Source organism: Neodiprion lecontei, chromosome 7, assembly GCF_021901455.1.
Source record: "Neodiprion lecontei isolate iyNeoLeco1 chromosome 7, iyNeoLeco1.1, whole genome shotgun sequence".
In the NCBI taxonomy this organism is placed as follows: Eukaryota; Metazoa; Arthropoda; class Insecta; order Hymenoptera; family Diprionidae; genus Neodiprion; species Neodiprion lecontei.
In genome coordinates this window covers 16,239,658-16,259,880 of record NC_060266.1, presented here as the reverse complement: position 1 = coordinate 16,259,880, position 20,223 = coordinate 16,239,658, and the positions used below count along the sequence as shown (strand labels likewise).

Genomic DNA, 20,223 nt, shown 5'->3' with positions numbered 1-20,223 from the left:
AGGACGTTCCCCGATCCGCAGCCTGGGGACGCGCCCGGTAGGTGTTGGGTTTCACCCCCGGGAGTAGTGATAGTAGTGGTAGTAGTGGTAGTAGTAGTAGTAATAATCTGAAAAAAATCACAGAGAGTACCTTTAAGTAGTACTACTTTATAACCCATTATGGAATAGATCCGAGAGGATAAAAAAAAAAGTGGCCGAGTTGATTGAGAACGCCTGCAATAACCTTTACCCTAAAAAGGGCCTCTGCATTTTTTTATTCAGGTCTTTAATGGTTTCTGTTTTGTTTTGTTTCTTCTCTTTCTTTTATATTAATTAAAAAAAATTTTTTCCAGGAGATACGAAATGAAAGAAGCGTTTATTCGTGAAATGAAGGCCGGGGAAAGTTATTCTAACTAGCTGGACTCTCGTCATCGAGTTGAGATAACTCCAGGTAAGCGGATATCGATCACCCCTTTACCTACGTATGATATATTATAGATACGAGTATAAAATTTTGTGTTAAGTCAAAATTGATCTCCTATTTCGCACTTTTCTAGTCACCTTCATAGTTGAATGCATTTGGATCTTGACTAATAAATTCGAATCTTGTAGTGATTTCTTCTCCTCTACAGAGTTTCATCTTTCGACTAAAAAAAAAAATGGATCAGAAATAAGTAAAGCTTTGCGAAATTTCATATGCTCAATAATCATGGGTTGTAACTGGTAGTAATTTTCTAACATTAAACTTGATTGGTTGTATTGTATCAATAAAAGAATAACGTATTAAAAAAATTCAAGCCATTCGAGTCTCTTTATAACATTTCATTTGACCAATTTTTGACCAACCTCATGGAATCTCGAGGCATGAATATATATTTCCTAAATCCATGGACTATAGGTAATAGGTAGGTACTTAGGTACGAGCTCTGACAATAATCATCTTTATGCTACGAGTTCAATCAAAGGACAATCGACGATATAATGCCTTCCTTTGTAATCCATATAAGATCTCCGGCGTACAGTCGCGATCGACTTCCGACGAACATATTCGACGTTCTCTTCCTTCTCTTCGTTTCGTGCATTCCAGTTTATATCAGAAGTATATACAGGGTGTTTATGTTAACTTTGGCCATACTTTTAGAGTGTGTAAGGACTGCTTAGGCAAGTATCTGGAGGTAAGAAACCCATGGTCGAATAACTCTTTCCAACGGCTGTGGAGGGCTTTAAAGGATTTGGTACCGTGGGCTTGTTCGTAGTGTAATGAATCAGATGTGATCACCTTCGACCCAACGTTTTTTTTTTCAGCCGCAGACAGCGGCACAAAGTTCTTGTGTGAAGTCAACAAAACGATAAACTTGGCGATGAAAATATAACAAAAAAAATTTCCGGTGATTATAAACAGAATTTGAAAAAATTATGGAAAACGCAAAGCCCAAGTATGCATGTGCACAGATTTGAAATCTTGGTGAAATCTTCAAGGTGGCGGACTCTTTGAACACCGACTGTAAAAGATCCGTTTGAAGACGTGAAATTCTACACATTCCGAACTACAAAAAATTTGTTTTACTATTTTTCACATTTTTTATCGTTTTTTCAACGCTTATCGTTTTTCTGACTTCACACGAGAACTTTGTACTGTCGTCGCCCACGTAATCTACATGTTATTCACTACTATTTCGCGGATGGTCTGTGCTCCAACTTGTAAATTGGCGCACTTATTAATTGTTTTTACGAAAACTTATTTTTGATGGGTTTTTCTTAGATAGAAATGCCCCGACCGAGTCCATCCAAAACTCATTCTGAAGGTTTTTTCATTTTCTACAAATTTTCTCATCGGAGTAGAAAGCTTGGTTGATTTGTTCTCATTCTAGAAATGAAAGACTAATAAATAACGGTTTTTGCAGTTTTAAGCAGTGTTAAGAAAAAAATTTTAAAAATAAATCAGAACTGATAGTTGGAAACATGTACCTTTTTTATCTATAAACCATATTTCAAATCATGGCACAGTTGGTTTTCGGACGAGTTTTATGGCATGAAAAAATTCTCGTTGCTTGGCCTATAAGCAAAAATCGGCCAAGCTGCATATCGGCTGAAATGTTTTTTTAGCTGTGCACATTGATGGACATTGTTATTATCATTATTATGATTATCGTCATTAACCGTACTTATACAGGACTGTATTAGCTATCCGTAAAGGTACGTAGGTATGCCTCTCGCGCATCCTCTTCTTGTCGACGGGGTTACTTTTCCACTCCTCTTGGGATCTTCGTGACTGTAATAGCAGTGAAATTACACCGGGCGGATGGATGGACGTAGATACACGATGTACGGACAAGAGGGGCGGTCGAGGCACGCGGAAATCCAACTGATACGTAACCATTACCCTAATTATTGCCCTATCAAATCCTTGCTGGGCCCTCAGAGGCACAGAGCGTGTATGCACACTCGCAACACTGCATACATGGCAAACATACGTATAGAGTTACTCTCGGCATCAACAGGCAGTCATTATTTCCCCGTTCCTCTTCTAAATGAAGAAAAAAGAAATTGAGTCCGTTAGTTTTTTTTTTTTTTTTTTTCATTATTAATTTCTTAGTTGGGTTTTTTCATTTATTTTTGTCTGTATACATATTTGACTTCTGTTTTTTGCTTCCTCATCACTAGTTTAGGGTGTTTCGTAAAGGTGCTGGTCCGAATAATAGTCGTAATCAGTCGTTTTTCAAAAACGTGAATAACAAGATCGTTTTTCTATCACATTGATAAACCGATAGGCTATTCTTTTCACGTCCAAACTATGCTGGTAATTGAGACGAATTCAACAAACCCTTGCACGACATGTTTGGACGAACCGTTTTCGACATATTTCACGATAAAGAAACCCACCGTAGTAGCGCAAACGCGCGCGAATTGCTTGGACTAGTAGCGTGCCTACCGGAAACGCGCTACCGGATCATAATATTCGTATCACGATATCTCGAGAACGGTGTATTCAATACGGTTTAACGAGGGCTCGTTAGATTCTTCTTGTCGTCCGCTACAACCTGCAGGGATGCAAAAGTACGTTGCGGTGTGTTATTGAAGCAAAAATTATAACTATTCGTTTAACCCTTTCATGCATACATTTTTCCTTGCATGTCTTCTCTCCTGAAATTTTGCATTCGTGGACTTTGGGGTCACTGATTACGAATTTGAAATGGAAATTTGAAAATTCAAAATGGCGGATTGAATATGGCGAAAAAATAAAACCAATAACCAAAAAACTAATGTTGTGTGTATTAAGTCTTGTGTGAATATTAGCATTCGGATTTTCATGCTAGATGAGCAGAAAATCCTTTTTGTCGTGAAAAAATACGATTTACGACCATTTGTTTACATGTACTATTTTTTCAATAAAAAAATAAAGTTTATATGTTTTTTAAACGTGGAAAAATTTCTACGACCATGTGGCACCAAAAAACTCAGCATTTGTTACCAATAAAGTAGTTTAATAAATAAAAAGGTGGGATGCTGAGCGTCCCAGCGTGAATTAAAGGGTTAAAACCACTTCAATAATATCGTTTGAACTTTGGTAATATAACTTGCTTCAATTGCGAATCTTTCTATCGCAATGCAAACACACATATATATATATATATATATATATATATATATATATTGTTGAGACACCCTGTACAGTTTACAATTTATAATGCATATACCTACTTTTGGGGTTTGTCGTTTTTTTCCTGCACCTATCTTAATACTCTTGGAGATATTTATCTCGAATGACCGATAGGAAGTAGGTACAAAAAGTGGTTCACTTGGCCCCCCTTGTATAGAGGCGGCAGCGGCAGTCTTGATGGTATTTCTAGAAATCTATATGGGTGTTATAATGTAACTGCGAGGTTATAAACGCGGCGAGGAGTGAGAAATGAGAGTCGAGAATTGGGATTCTCAAAGATTTATCAAAACTCGTTACCGCGGGTCTTCAGATAGCTGCGGACTGATATACCTCCTTAGTCGTAAATTATCAAAGACATACATTTAAAATACTAAACAGTAGATCGGGTGTCTTGATCGGAGAAACCGCTCGTATCGTGTACAGGCATCGGTATTTATCATCGATACTTTTTAATCCTGCAGCAACAAACCAGTATAGAAATGTTTTGAATGTCCAATAGAATGTGTACAGAATTTGTTACGTTAATATAGAATGTGTTTGTTTAAGGATGAAATGAACATGTAGTGTAAAAGAAAATGAGTTGAAACAAATATTCACTAAAGTCTAACTAAAAACGTTCCCGTGATACAGGAATAAAACTTCAAACACTAAACTTCAACGGCAGATATTATTAACAACGCTAAAGAAAACATATTATCTCACCATTTTACACTTGCCTCCAAACAATAAATGACAAAAAAAAAGCAATTTTGAAATGTGATTTAATTTTAACAATAATAAATATTCTGAAATAAATCGTTATTATGCGTGTGCAAAATCGATGACAGCTGAACTGGATATAAAAATTGTTGTTTACAAATGGCTATGTTAACACTTTCTTAAGTGTGTATCTTTATCAGTGTCGGAGATAGGTACAATCGCGTTAACAATCTACAGAACTTGTTTTTTCAATGCGTGCAGTAGTCCACCTCAGCTGAATATATGTTGTAATGAATATTATCGCAAAACATTTTGCAATATATTGGGATTATTTATGTAAACAATGTACGTATCATAACGTGTATTACGTGCGTTACGTATACTATTATACTAATATAGCTATCAATTTATACACATGTACTAGTACCACATGATTATCTCACGTACTGGAAGCAAGTTATTTTATTTACCGTTAACTGTTCCGAAAAATATTTGTAGCCAATCGTTTGAACGTACGAAATATTTAAAAGAGATATGGAAAAGTGGGTTATTCGTATTTTTTTCATTGATTAAAAAATCACAATCTGGTAGGTGAAGAGTTCTTTTTGCACTTTATTTAGCAGAATTTTGGTAAACTGTAAACTAGATGCGATACAACCTCGAAATTTTGAGATACCGCAGGTATTCGAAAACCTGATAATCTAAAATCTTACATCGCGTTTCCTTCGCAATTTCAGTATTACGTGAGAAATAATCTTCCCTCGAAGGCTGCTCACTTGAAACAGCGTGAAATTCCTAATATGTATATAATATGGTATATACCTACTGATGTTTCTTATCTGTGCTCTAAATACAGGAATTTATCTCTTCATTATATAGTGATATTCCTACTCGTATTCGTATTTGATAGTTATTTCACTTCACGTATCTAAGCACAGGAATTTATCTCTTCATAATATAGTTATATTCCTACTAGCATTCGTATTTGATCGTTATTTCACTTCACGTACCGTATTATTTTGGAGAAGATTCTGAATTATGTGTATTAGTACATGATTATTGTTATCGTTTCCGTTATCGTTGTTTGTAATTATTATTCAAAATCGTTGTTATTACGTGTTCCTCTTTACGGTTTCATCGCCCAGTGAACTTGTACTCATTCGTTATACTCTGAATAATTGGTGAACAGGGAAGGTCCAGTGCGCATGCGTCGACACGTGAAAAGATTTTATACGAGTGAACACAATCCAGTCCGTGCTGCGAACTGCTACCAACCTATTTGTCGTATTGCCGTTTCTAGTACAATTGTACTTTACTGGGACATTTCAAACGTTTTTGATACGCTAGTACACTTCATGATTCTTTAGTAAATTCAAAGATATTTCAGTACGCTTTGGTGATTTTTAATACAACTTTTGAAACGCGGTTTTTCTAGGCAATATTGACTTTCTAACTAAATCGATGTGACATCTTGTCTATGCCAATGTAATACCCTACATATCTCTAAATACCATGTTATGATGTCGTATGTTTCCCTCCATGCGGTTTGACGTCGTAACCTGGGCACAGATAGTACCTAACCTAGATGGGGTATGAGCCTGACGAAAGAGCCTTTTCGGCAGCATTGCCAACCCTAAAGAAATTACTTCAGTTATAAAGAAATTGAAGTTATTGAGAAATATTATTGTTCAAGTCAGAATCTGAAGGAAATCCGAAGATCTCTGACGAAATCTCAAAACAGATAGCGAAATCTCTAAATATGGTCCGTGAAATCGAAACAACGGGCTAAAAATCTATCAATCGTGAGGTTCCTGAGAAAATATGCGCGAATTAGACAGTGTCTGCAATTTTCAAACGCACTTATTTCACAAGTTGGTGGTTCTGAATATTTAGAATAAGAACATTATATAAGTAAAAGTTCTTAAGATCTTTATACTTAAATCTGTCCCTCTAACTCGTTCTGTAATTATCATTATATATTTCTCAGAAAACTGTTTACGTTATAAGGCGAAAAAATTAAATATATTATGTATTCCTGTATTTATTTTTCAATACCGTCAAACATCTCTCTTGAAAATGAGAAATATGAAGAATTATTGTGGTGACATCTAAAGAACTGTTTTGGCACTATTTAAACAACTATTTGTCCGATAAGTTGGAAACACAGCCTTTCATTGACCAGGGCCGTGTTCGACGGTCTCTTTTTTTTGATGAATTCCTTCAAAATGATAGGAGCGCACGCGCAGAACGTACTTCCTGCTGCGCGTGATCGGCACATGCGCAAATTATTACAATGAGAATATAACCACAAAACTGGTAAAATGTGTGTTATGCGTGTTACCATAACTTGTTGCTTCTGAAACATCTTTTTTTCTAGGTATAAAGATAAATCGACAGTAAAAACAATCCCGATAGTGTTTGACACGTGGTTTGACCAATTTACCCAGGTTTTGAGGTTATATTCTTATTGTAATAATTTACGCATGTGCCGGTTTCGCGCAGCAGGAAGTACGTTCTGCGCGTGCGCTCCTATCTTTTTGAAGGAATTCATCAAAAAGAAGAAACCGTCGAACACGGCCCAGCCTCACTGAAAAATGTGAAAACAATGAAAGCGCCATCTGGTGGCAAAAAACATAGTCTCACAATAGTTGAATTCCATTCAGTACATTCTACTATCTATCTAGTACATTTTTTTTTCATAAAGCTGCTACATTCACAATTACCAGACTGGCAACACTGCCTCCTGTTTGACGAAATGGTTTCTAACCTCTTGCGTGACGGACATTCTGCCGTTAACGAGTTGCGGGCATTTCGTTCCATCATTATGAACGTTAGGTTGGCAGCAATTCGTGAGCACGCTGCACTCCTTCAACTCGTGTAAAATTTGTGAATATGCTGATGCATGCGCATCCAACCTTTTCTGATCACCATAAGTTCACATTATATTCATCCTGCAATATCGTGAGGAAATTTTACCATATTATTACATCAATTAGGCGTGTAAAGTTACATATATTACGTATTATTCTACAATAATTATAATCATCATCATCTATTGAATTGCTGTCCATAACTTGACCAACTTCTTACCCTAGACATTTCGGATTCGATTTACACATTTTTATAGTGTTGTTCAGAGTTTAAAACACTTGAATAAAATTTTTTCCATTTTTTACACTCACCTTAAACTTTTTCCATAATTTTTTAACCGGGAAGAATTTACGCAGTGCATAGTATTGCTGATGGAAATGTGTTTGATAGGATCGAGAACTTTTACTGCGATTTGTGAATTAAAGTTCGCCATATTTTTTTAAGACCATTATATTAAAACTGTTACGAGGATGAAGTTGGTAACGTTTCTGCGACGGTGCATGTTTAGGAAATATCGTTACTTTGCAACTGAAATTTAGTAAATCATGACGGGTAAAATATACACATATTTTGCAAAGCCAACTCCTTGAAATTCATTCTAAAATTGCGCCATAATAATTTTTTCCTCGACATTTCGTTGCGTTAACATTACTAATTGTAGCTTCATTAAGTGTCGCGATATTTTGCTTAAGGAATGAAATTATAATCATAACGTTTTTTATATAAGAAAAATATCTGCATTCATTTTATATCTTGTGTGAAAAAAAAATTCATTAATGTAAATTTAGAAAGTTATTGATTATTTTAATCCGTTTATTTTTGATATCTTACTTGCAAAATTCCGATTAATTCATTCACGTTGCAGAAATAACAAGAATAAAAAAAGTTTGATAATAGGTTAAAAACGAAGTCTAAATATCGTTTCTACTTTCAGGAATTACCTTCACATTATTGCCATCGCCTGACTCACAATTTTCACGATTTTTATTATAAAATTTCGTAGGAAGAGCAAGCTTTCATTGTTTAAAAGTTTCATAGCAAAAATGGTTTGAAAAAAAAGCGATGAAAAATTTACGAATACTTGGACAAAAGTTAAAATTTATTTACATCAAATGGAATGCCCCATATATGAACAAGGCAGCCAATTACAAACACAGTTCCCACGCCGCATGGAAGTATATTATGTATAGCTATAATTAATGTGTATTTTTCATTCAAATTGCACGCTTTGGAATCACGAATCCATATAATACATATGTGGCATTGCACGATCGTCGTTGCTACCAATAAAATTACTAATTTTAAAATCTGTTGTTGAAAATTGCCAACTGTGTCGCCAATTTTTTCATCCACTATAATTTATTTCACTATTTGAAAATTCCACTCCTTTATTATAAGTACAACTATAGACCTGTAATTTTATATTGCAAATGTACGTACAAAAAATTTGTATTTTACGCATCGACATTCGACTATATGTAATTTGGCAAAAAACATTCTATCATAGATTTTCTCAACGCAGAATAATTCAGATGGGTATATAAGTATATTACGAAGAAGACGTTACGTGGTTATGTGCAAGTCGTAAAAAAATGTTCATTTTCAGACCGGTTTCTGAAGCGATCGATCCTACGTATAATACTATCAAGGCGTGTACAATATCAGCCTCTTTCGATATGCTTTATCCTCCATTTCCTTCGCGGTAAAATCTTACATCGATATTTATCCAACCACGCAAAGGAAAATCATCGGCGATCCGGTATAATCGAGATTTATCTCTGCGCCGGCATCTTTATCACCTTTGTCATTATGATGATTGTTATTATTACATACTTAATCGTTGAACGGATTTATTGATAATAGGAAATTACTAGTGTGTACAGTTAGTATTCTCAGTATTTCCATTTATAAGCATGGAATTATGAATTTATCCACCCGGTATGCCGTTTGGTTGCCGAAAGAGATAGAGCGAATGATTAAAGTCAAACGAAGAAGAATGAAAATAAAGAATACAGATATACGAACGTATATAATGTATTATGCAGCGCAAGCGAAGAAAAAAGAGGTGAAAAAGAGTGAATTTAATGAAAGAAAATGAAGCAAAAGGTGATTAAAATTAAATTAAATACCGCGTACTGATTCCGTCAATATGTAATAAACGGAGTGAGCTAAACAAGTTATTTTCTTCATGAGTTCATACTGATGAAATCCCTGTCGCTGTATACCCATTGGATCGAAGCCTGTGTTTAACCCCACCTTAAACAGCTTTTGTCCCGTTCACGAGCCAATCGAAACCACGGCTGATAAGAGGCCATAATTACCCCGATTTCTTAATGAGCGAAGCGGCGACGACGAGGCAACAGAGAACCAAGCCGAGTCCCCAAGTCTCATACTGTATTCGAGTGGTCATCTATCCTGTACTGTACGGCATCTGTCTGTAATGATAATACAGGATATCTGTGGTGAAGTGTATTATTCTTTTTCGGTGGTAAAAACGATAATCGCAACTTGATCGACCGAGCGAAGAAAGATACAGGTCACGTATCCTGTGACCATATATTTATTCCGATTGCAACGTGTGTGTCTGAAGACTTGAGGAAAGCTTCTGGAATACCTGAAAAATATTCATAAAGGCCTCGATCGGTGTGATTAACAGTTATTGATGTACAAAAAATCAGTGAGTGACCAAGAGAATTTTCGAAAATTTGAAAACCGATGTGCGAGGAACTTAACAGTGATCAGTTTTGCTAGTGTCAAAGTTCGTTTTTTAAACTCATACACTGGCACATTGATGCACTCGATCTATTCAACAGAAGTTCAGATCTGTTGCACCAGTTGCTTCTGTGAAACCTTTCCTATTAACCCTCCGTGTGAACAATTGTTACTTCAGAGATTTTGTCTCTACAGTTTTTCGAAGAGTTCGAGGCTTTCAAGAAATCGGAAATAATTCAGGGCTTCTTCACAAAGTGTTAACTACGTTATCCAAAAGTTGGCGGACTCAAAACTTTGGAATTATTGTTCGTGACAATTGATCTTCAGAGAACGACTGCTTCTTAAAAGACCTAGTGTTCACACGGAGGGTTCATCAGGTTAACGGTACATTGGATTTTGTGCCTGATCCGCAGCTGAATTCTAAAAGAATCTCTTCGTATTGTCGATATTGTTGATTCGAGGTAGGTTGAACATGTAACTGTATTTCTTCTGACCATGGGGCAAGTTGGAGTGCGATCCATATGACGATGATGATGATAAGATTATAGCTATAATAACATCATTTCATGATCTACTGTTTATGTTTATTATAATACATGAAATTTATTCCTGCAGCGGAAAGAGCTGAGCGTTTCAATTATTTATCTTTCCTCGAGTTTTATTTACATTGTACACTTGTTTTGAATTCTGTTTTCTAGTTTCAAACAAAATAGTGTCGAAACAGAAAGGATACAGCAGAAGTTGGAAAATTGTGAATAAAGTCATGAAGTTGAATTTATTTGAAACAATAGCATTTTATGAAAAAAATGAAACTGAAAACTATAGGATATCAAGTAAAAACGCTCAGTGACTGAGCAAAATTTACGGAAGGTTATACGGATGTATGTTCGTACTACAAATTCTAATAATAATACGATTTTGAAATTTAAGAATACGGATCAATTATACCATTCTTATGAAATTACCATCACAACTGAACTCGATGTACAACTTGCGGTTTTTAATATTATTTTTCAAATCATCGAAGTTTTGTGTTTTTAAATATAAATTTTGATATAACCAAATTAAGTGTCATTTTTTAAAAATTCAATTTATCCTATTTTTGTTTTATGCCAAACTGGAATAACTCATGAACAGTCTGGTATCAATTTGGTACAAGCGCGTTCGAAAACACCTTACAAAATATAGAAGACCTTACTTCTACGAAGCGATGTAAATGTTTGAAAAGTTTGATAATTGGACTTGTTTGAAATGGAATTGGAAATCAAATAAAAATCTGTAGTATAGAAAATAAAACAGATATTCTCGTAGTGAAAAATTGAAGATTAGAAAAATCACTCGACCGTTTTTTTCCAATTTATGAAGATTCTCATACAGCGGACAACATAATACGCAGATAGAGATAGTCTGAATTTCTTTAGAAAAAATCATTTCGTGTTCAGTGCGAGGCGACGTGACGCCACCGTGACGAAATTAGCATTTTCAATCGGCACTGGTTTGTGGTAATCCGATAACGTGTACGTCATGTCACGTGTCACTGCCGTGGCTCGCGAGAATTGATGTGCGGTTTTACACTGCGATTATTATTATTGTTGTTATGATTATTATTATTATTGCCGGTTGAAGGTGGATGTACGATTTTTATTTTTATAACTTTTTTTTTCCCCGCACACTCCTGCAGTGTGAAGTACAATGCGGCGCTAGGCAATGCGATATTGATATATATATATAATAATAATAATGTATATACGTATAACATATGTAACTACCGATTAGCGAGTATCTGCACGTCGTTGGCTTATGCTTCTGATGCTGATGTCTATTTATGACTATTAGCCCTGTATCACGATTGATCACTATACCATTGCAAGATTTAGCATACAAGTAGCATAATTCTATGATCCATCATAATTATATTAGCTTCAGTGTTACACTCTCAACGACCTTGCGAACGACCGCATTGAGTATGAAAATAGTCTTCACAGATTGAAAATTTTATGAGCGAAGTGGTTTTATTTTTCTTCAAAGGTAATGCGAATCTAACATTTAACAGAGGGTCAGCTAAATAAAGTCATCCTCACTTATATACCGTATGTTTATTCTCGGATGTTCAACGTATCTCTGTTTAAATATATAGTTCAGGTAAAAGGTGTTTTAGAAATTGACATTTTAGAATCCTAGACTATTGGTGTTGGTCACGTGTTAGGTTCCTCAATTTATGGTGGTCTACATATATTATTCGACTTTACTTCAAAGACTATTCGTCAATATCCCATCTACTTCGAGGGTTACTATGATAACAACAACACCAACACCTATAAAAACAATAATAATAGTAATAACAATCACTGCCATTTTCTGCCGTACCCGGTAGAGTACACGGAGGGGAAGTATTATTTGAGAGTCGAGTGGTATTCGTTTGATTCAACTAAATGCTATAGTCAAATGCGGCGAACGCAATACGTACTTGATCGAAGAAAATACTTTTGTCAGATGAAATACCTGTGACAACTTCCAACTAATATAGAACCGAATCAAGCCTTTAAATGATCATGCTGACTATGAATTTATTCAAGATAACACGGCGCGAGTTACTTCCAATTATGTGAATTTTCTACCAAGAAGATGTGTGATTGGAATGACTAAAAATTTCATTGAACGCACCACAATCCGTTTTGTTTCAAATATATCAAATTTTCGTATCAGAACAAATTGAGCTTGTTTTAACAACATTTTTTGTTGAGTCAAGAGTTCAATGGGTGAAATAGATAGTGAAGTTTGTTACAAAAATCTTTTGCGTCGAATGAACATTAGAGTTATTCACAACGCACAAAACGTATCCTTTGAAACATATCATTTAAAATTCTGTCGACTCATAAGTTTGTGGGACTTATCCGATATTTAATGGGTCACAACCGAAAACTCATTGTTCTAAGCGTGGAAGTATGAATTGAACATGTGTCAACAGGTTTTCTTTATTTGTAGTCAATATCAATATCGACGACTTGTAACTTAGTATTTTACTAGTCAAATTTATCTCACGTTATCCGTATCTGAACAATTAGCTCACTACCCGGTTTTATAACTATCTCTGATGCCACTTCCGTAGCGCGAAAGTTCAGCGGATAATGGCGGTTAATAAAACTAGTATACTGACGTTTAGGATAAATATATTCTCTGCTTGTTTCAAAGCATGTGGTGTTTGTTTTACCTCCTAAAAAAACTAGTGCAACTGATTCAGCCAGTTACGCCAAACAAGTTCCGGTTAGATCAATAAAGTGTGGCATTCGATCGATGTAAATTTTTCGTTGACGATATTCATGTCCTTATTTTATTTAAAGCATTTAATCATTTTTATCATCGAACATGTGACTTGGAGGAACAATACGCAAATTTCAAATCAAATAATATTTACTTGACTCAATTTTGGATACACGTCAAAAGGTTCACTCTAATTAATACTTCAGTCGATTGCGACAAGAAAGGCTTTTCTTGAATCAAGGAATTTGCTTGACCATCAAAAGTAACTGAATCGAAATTGTTGAATTGAAGTCATCGTATTTGGAACAAATGAGGGATACTAAATTGAAGTGAATGGACTCCAACAAAATCTATTTTGTTGGTTCAAGAATTCCTTTCCCTCTGTGTACGTCCCCAGAAGTCTACAGGAGACTTATGCGGGGCAAGGAAAGGGGTGGATTAGTGACCATCGTTATGCGGCTGCAGCTGTCTTAAGCTATTCAATAGAAAGATCGGCATTCGCACAAGGGACAGGGGAAACTGCAGAAAACCATGCACAGGTGCAGTCAGACAGAGTTCAAACCTTAACCCGCCAATTTAGCGCCTGACCGACGTGACCCGTCTTACCGTTTTTGCGAGCTGCCACTCAGGTCCTTCCGTTCTGCAGTCTCACGCGATACGCTACCACGGTCGGTACAACTAACTGTAAAGTTTTTATTTTAGATAACCACCAGGAAATTTTTTGGCCCAAGAACCCAGTAATTCTATAAATTTAAAACAAGTATATCCGATTTGAACAGTATTTTTGGACATCCTTTACGGAATAATAAGAAAACTAAATAAGAATCCATAATCGATGTTTTATAAGTTATGGTGATTAACTGGATCTTGAAGTTGTAAATTCCTTATGCAGTTTTCTTCGTTACATATTTGAGAAAAAGCAAGCAAAATTCGAAAATGTCCGGATGAGTGGTTCAACAAGCGAACGAAGAATTTCCTGTCGCAGTGGCTGAAACATGGTGTGCACTTGAAGCTTATGGATGTTTGTGAATGGTTTTAGGGTCTCTGTATACTCGATGTAGTCGACTGTAATCTTAACTTGCCGACATCAGTAGATTAGAAGTTCCCAGTAAGTTTGAGATCCTCATAAGTACCCTCAGAACCCTGACGTGAAACACGATCCTTTCTTTGTTTTGTTTTCACTGACTTGTCAACTTTTTACTCCAAGTGCAGAGAAATGCAGTATGGAACAAGTAGAAATTTTTATCTGCTCAAAATTCGGAGTGATCATTGTGCAGAACCTCATCAGTCTAAACGGTGAAAACGACAAAGAGTTCGAGTTTTTGAAGAGAAAAATTGGAGACTTTTAGTATTAGGAGTGAAGCGGAATTCGACATAATGGTCAACACGAAAGTCGATTGGAATGGAGGACGATCGTACAGTTGAAACTACTAGTGTATAACATTGCTGTAACGATGAATGTTTGAGAAAAGTCTTCATTTTACTGTGTTAGGATCATTTAGTGCTCTTACCTTTATCGACCGAGCAAACTGACACTTTTTCTTCCTATATTGAATAAACAAATGAACGGAAAGGGTTCCATTTTCGCCGGCGCATCGCTCCTTTGTTTATTTAATATAGGAAGAAAAGGCGCGAGTTTGCTCGGTCGGTAAAGACAGCAGTACTACATGACCTTAAGAATGCGTGAAATTCAATTACCCGTAACAAAGCCAAACATTTAAACAGCATATATTTTGGATACCCAACTACTTAGATGTTATTCCCAAATATTTAAATAGTGATCCTTTCACCTTACCAACGACTGGTAACCGCTCGCTTGCGTCAATGGGAAAATGTTTGATGTTCTGAAAGCAAGATTTTTGAACCGAATGACAGCAGTCATGTGTATTTTTCATTCCGTTTAGGTGACTCAAATTTTAAAAAAGTCAAGTGTCTCGAGATACCATAACGTGAAGCTCCTGGTCGGCCACAACGAGCAAGAGGTGATCGGTGTTATCGATGAAGTAAAATCTGACGTGCGTCCTGTTGTATGTACAAAGTGAGATAAAAATATTGAGAGACCAAAGAATGGGCATCGTCTATTGTCACCCGTTCTTACATCTCCATTGCCTCGTATTTTCAGTTAAGTCAGTTCATATATCGTTTAGAACGCACATACAATATGAAGAAAAAAGAAATCTTTTATGTTTATTCGTAAATTGTCATACAATATGAAAATGATTACGTTTTTTCGCGCCAAAGCTACGGATATACACAATGGCATTGTTATTCTCGTTTCACTTGTATTTTATACTCGGAAGAGTGAAGAACAAGTGATGAGAGGCCGATAATAAAATGCCCTTTGAGCTGCTTTGAGCCGATGGGTCAAGTTGACAAGGAAATTTGGATAAATCAGGGAAATTACCGTGTCTTTGTTTGTGAGACGTGATTTATCTTGGTTTGCAGCTTTCGATCGGAAGCACACGCTATATATCGACGTATATTCAAGATTACTTTAAAGCTGAGAAATTAGAGAAACTGGAAAAAGTCAACGACTTTCATCGGTGTAAATTAGAACGTAGGCTTAGATAATGATTTAACCACTACGAGATATTACAACAACTTTGCTACTGCAATAAAAGTAGATTCTTAATAACAAGTAATATAAATTCAGTTTATAAGTAGAACTTACCTAAAAAAAAAAAAATCGAATCCGTGCATTTGTAATTAGATTCGACAGATATCAGTTTTTAGTATACCAAATAACCAGAAATGTGACTACTTAAAATAATTTTTTTTTGTATCGATTACCTACCATCACCTTTTTTGGAACCGGATGAATATTAGGTAATTCCGTTGATCGTTCAATTGAATTGAAAATTAAACCGGGTGGCCACACACCTGCAAAATCTGGAACCTGGAACCTGGAAATGTCAGGGTATTTAAAAGGAGTCATGGAAAGCCGTGAGTTGTTAGGGGATTGTTAATTTGGTTACGGAAAAAACTGAAAATATCAGTTTTCTATCATGGGAATCAGAAATGATTTTTTGAGGTAACAAGTTTACTTTTTTTCGTCGACATATATGTATACATTACTAAAGTGTATAACTCAAAGTAAATTGCCTACACCTGCAAATCCGTCCGAAGGATCTCGTCGTTAGCTGGTTAATTTTGCATTATGTTACAAGCATTTTTGTCCGCCGTTTCTGCTCCATGGATATATTTGCATATTTATGCTTCTTGGGTAATCAAGACGCACCTGCATCCCATTCCCCCACATTTATCCGAAACACTGAAACACACCCAGCCTTAGCTTCGTTGAGAATCGTTTTCTCTGTTAATCTGTATTTTATTCTACACATAAATATTATATTACACACACGAAATATAAAGTATATATGTATGTATGTATATATATTATATGTATATATCGAGGAGATCGGTGTGAGTTGAGAGAGTGTGATGTGCACGTTTAGTGTGTTAGCATTCAGTGTGAAAAATCAAGTAAATCGTATAGTATAATTAAAATTTTTTAGTAAATCGGAAAGCCGAAAAAAGCGGGAGTACTTTAGTATATAAAATAATAAAAAGCGGGTGTGATAATCGGTGAAAAGTACTAAAATAAATAAGCGTAACGGGTAACCGGGGATAAGGTTATGTCCGAAAGTAGGAGTGCTATAAATGTTAATGCAACGGCTCCTGCACTATCAACAGTAGGTGTCTTACCACAAGCTGAAAACGTGGACAGCAAGCAGTTAAAAACACCGGTAGGCGCCAATTTTGAAAAACGAAGACCAGGCAGACCTACAACCCGAGAAAGTTTCCTGATCCATCGTTGAGACTCAGCAGGTTCGATCAAAGAGCTGTTTAATAAAAGGATAAGGGAGCTAGAAGACAGTTTTGAGAAAAGTTTCTCAGAAAAGTCCCCAACACTAGCGCAACGAAAGAAAGCTTTCACGGAAAGCAACGAGCTGAGCAACAGTCTGGAAGAGTATTTACCCGTTGCCGCAGCCTCACCAACGGACATGGCCTCCGAGAAAATATTGGAGGAAATTAAGAGCTTCAGGCTGGAGAGTAGCACAAACCTTAAAAAACTAGACGAAAAATTTTTGGAAAAACTGAACGACATGAAAAGTGAGCATGCGAAGGAAATAAATGTTATTAAAAATGACTGTAATGAGCTGAAAAAAGAGCAGAATGAAATCAAAGAAAAAATGAAAGCTCTTAAAGGAAAAATAAATGAGGAACCAGCTGAAGGAGGTTGGACAGGCGCAGGAGGAAGTCAAAGAAAAGAAATTGAATATCTGGTGAACTATGCAAAGCGACAAGAGAACAAAGATAGAGCAAACAGAAGACAAAACATTATAATCAAAGGTTTGGCGTCGACCAGTAACAGCAATGACAGTAAAAAGATTGAAAGTGAACTACTGGAAACAAAATTCAATCTACGCAATGCATACAGTAATCTGGAAGTCTTAGGAAAAGACAAAAATGTCTACAAGATAACAATACGAAACTCTGAAGACAAAAGCTCAATTATGTTAAACAAAAAAACAGCGCTAAACGGAACAAAGATATTTGTAGAAAACGATCTCACTGAATCGCAAGCCCGTGAAAGATGGAACCTCAGGAATGCGGTAAAACCGAGTAGAGAAGCCGGCTCATCTGTAAGATTCTACCAGAATAAGGTGAACGTCGATGGCAGCTGGCTGGCCTGGGATGAGGGCTCTCAGGAGCTTATTCCGACACATCCACCGAATAATAATAAAATTCATCAAGGGAAAAAAATCACAATGATGGATCATCAATAACAAGAAGCGAATTCTCTTAGCCTAATTGTATGGAATGTCAGAGGAATAAAAAATTTTTATAGCCAATCAGAACTCAATACACACGACATCATTTGCCTCATTGAAACATGGACCACGAGTGAAGTCCCACTGAACGCTTGTAACAACTGTTTTGTGCGTATAGTAAATCGGAGTAGTGTTTTCATTGTGGGTTTCACGTATCTTAAGCCAAGTGACGTGCACTTTAACAATAACTTAAAAAATTTCAGTGAGGCAACAGAAAGCGTCGTGAATCGATTTCCGTCGGAGCCAATCTACTTGATGGGAGACTACAACGCGAGGATAGGTAACCCTATCCAAATCCCTGATGAAATTCTTAGTGAAACAAATCTTACCGGAGATGGAACTTTTTCCGATTGTACACTCAACAAAAGAGGGGAAGCAGTAAATAATTTTATGGACACTATTAATTTCATGGTAGTAAATGGTAAAACTGTAAGTGATAGTCCGGCGAAACCAACCTTCACCGGTAAGGGAAGTAGTATAATTGATCTCGCGTTGTCTAATGCACTAGGGCTTGAAAAAATTAAGGATTTTGAGGTACTTTATAATATTAATTTTTTTGATCATTTTCCGATCACACTTGTTTTAAACGGTAACAATATATTCAGGGCGCGACCAAGTAAACAAATTAAATATTTTTGGGAAAACAATTATAAACTCATGTACAAACAACACTTAAGGTGGTCACCTCTCGTGGGTCTAGATATTGAAACTGAAACGATAGATGAAATAGAAAAAAGGTTTCACCTGGCTATCACTCAATCAGCATATGAGCTGAACATGGTGCGTGAAATTCATAATATAAAAACAGACGCAAAACAATCATGGGTAGACAAAGAATGTAAAGCGTTAAAGAAAAGTGTAAATTGTAATCTGAGAATTTATAGAAAAAATAATTTTAGGGAACAGGATAGAATTAAGTATCGAGAAACTTTAAAATGTTATAAAGCTCTGTACGAATGTAAGCGTGAAGAATATTTTGCGAAGTTGGCAGAAAAAATTAACGATGCTAGGAACGCACAAGAATTTTGGAAAGCGCTAAATAAATACAGGGTTAAAAAATATGTACCACCAGAAATAACAGGTCAACAATGGATTAGTTTTTATGAGAATTTGCAAAAAAAGATTGAACCGAATAGTAATATGTATACGGGTGTATTAGATCCTTACCTGGACGCGGATTTTACTATAAAAGAATTAAACAAAGTACTAAATAAGTCGAAAAATGGTAAATCGCCTGTGGAAAATAGAATTACAAATGAATTTTACCGGAGTTGCCCGCAAAACTGGAAATATTACTTACTTAGTCTTTTCAATAAAATTTTGCGCAATGAAATTGTCCCTGAAAGCTGGTCAAGTATAATTATAACAATGTTATTCAAAAAAGGTGATGCGAAAGATCCAGCCAATTACAGGGGAATTTCTCTGGTTAATCATATAAAAAAACTTTTCACGTCTTTGTTGGCAGAAAGGGTATATACTTGGGCAGAAAACTGTAAAATATTACCTGAAGGTCAGGCGGGTTTTAGGTTAAACCGAGGTTGTATGGACAACTTGTATGTATTGTTTGAAATAATCCATGCAAAACTATGACAAAAAAAGGGTACATTATTTATCATATTCGTGGATTTAAAAAGAGCGTTCGACACAATAGTACATAAGTATTTATGGGCAAAACTTTTAAACATGGGCGTTAGTGCAAAGTACATAAGGATACTGAAGGACCTCTATGATAAGGCGCATATAAGAATAACAACTCCAGAAGGTCTAACGGATAGGATAGATATAGCGGAAGGGGTACTACAAGGAGAAATCCTTAGTCTCCTTTTGTTTATTCTTTTTATCGCGGATATGGAGGAATACTTCCGGGAAGAAGGCCTCTACGGTACAAGTTTAAACATTCCAACTGATATACTATTACTTCTGTATGCTGACGACTAGGAATAATACAACTTAACAAAATTTATCTTTATGTTGAACAATTATGTAGGCTAAGAGAATTACGCATTTCTAACAATAATATTTTGGACTAAGTGATTTATAATTAATTAATTAGTAATTTTAAGCTAAGTAACAAAATGTACAATTCCAAACTCAATTTGTAAACATTAGAAAAAATATAATAAGGCAAATGAATCTATCTATCTATCTATATATCTATCTGAAAAAAAATGTTGCAACACATTCACGATTTTCGCAATTTTTTCT

At 35.7% G+C, this 20,223-nt stretch overlaps 2 protein-coding genes across 3 annotated transcripts in view; both read left to right on the top strand.

Moving 5' to 3' along the window:
• LOC107218359 (protein N-terminal asparagine amidohydrolase) overlaps nt 1-20,223 on the top strand; it is a 65,375-nt gene that overhangs the window by 29,963 nt on the left and 15,189 nt on the right. Inside the window, exon 2 of one of the 2 annotated variants that reach the window (XM_015656203.2) lies at nt 333-430. The gene's annotated coding sequence lies outside the window, so the exon portion shown is untranslated. Of the gene's footprint in view, nt 1-332; nt 431-9,559; nt 10,384-20,223 lie in introns of those variants that run through there. The other variant, XM_015656204.2, reaches the window with a different exon arrangement.
• Nucleotides 16,613-18,976, top strand: LOC124295446. The gene is made up of 2 exons (XM_046745457.1): nt 16,613-18,126; nt 18,222-18,976. The coding sequence occupies exon 1, from the start codon at nt 17,188-17,190 to the stop codon at nt 17,971-17,973; it is 786 nt and encodes a 261-aa protein (XP_046601413.1). The 5' UTR covers nt 16,613-17,187; the 3' UTR covers nt 17,974-18,126; nt 18,222-18,976.

What these genes read in the sequence shown, in the direction of transcription:
- LOC124295446 (XM_046745457.1), top strand. Translation starts at nt 17,188, where the DNA reads ATGGCCTCCGAGAAAATATTGGAGGAAATTAAGAGCTTCAGGCTGGAG.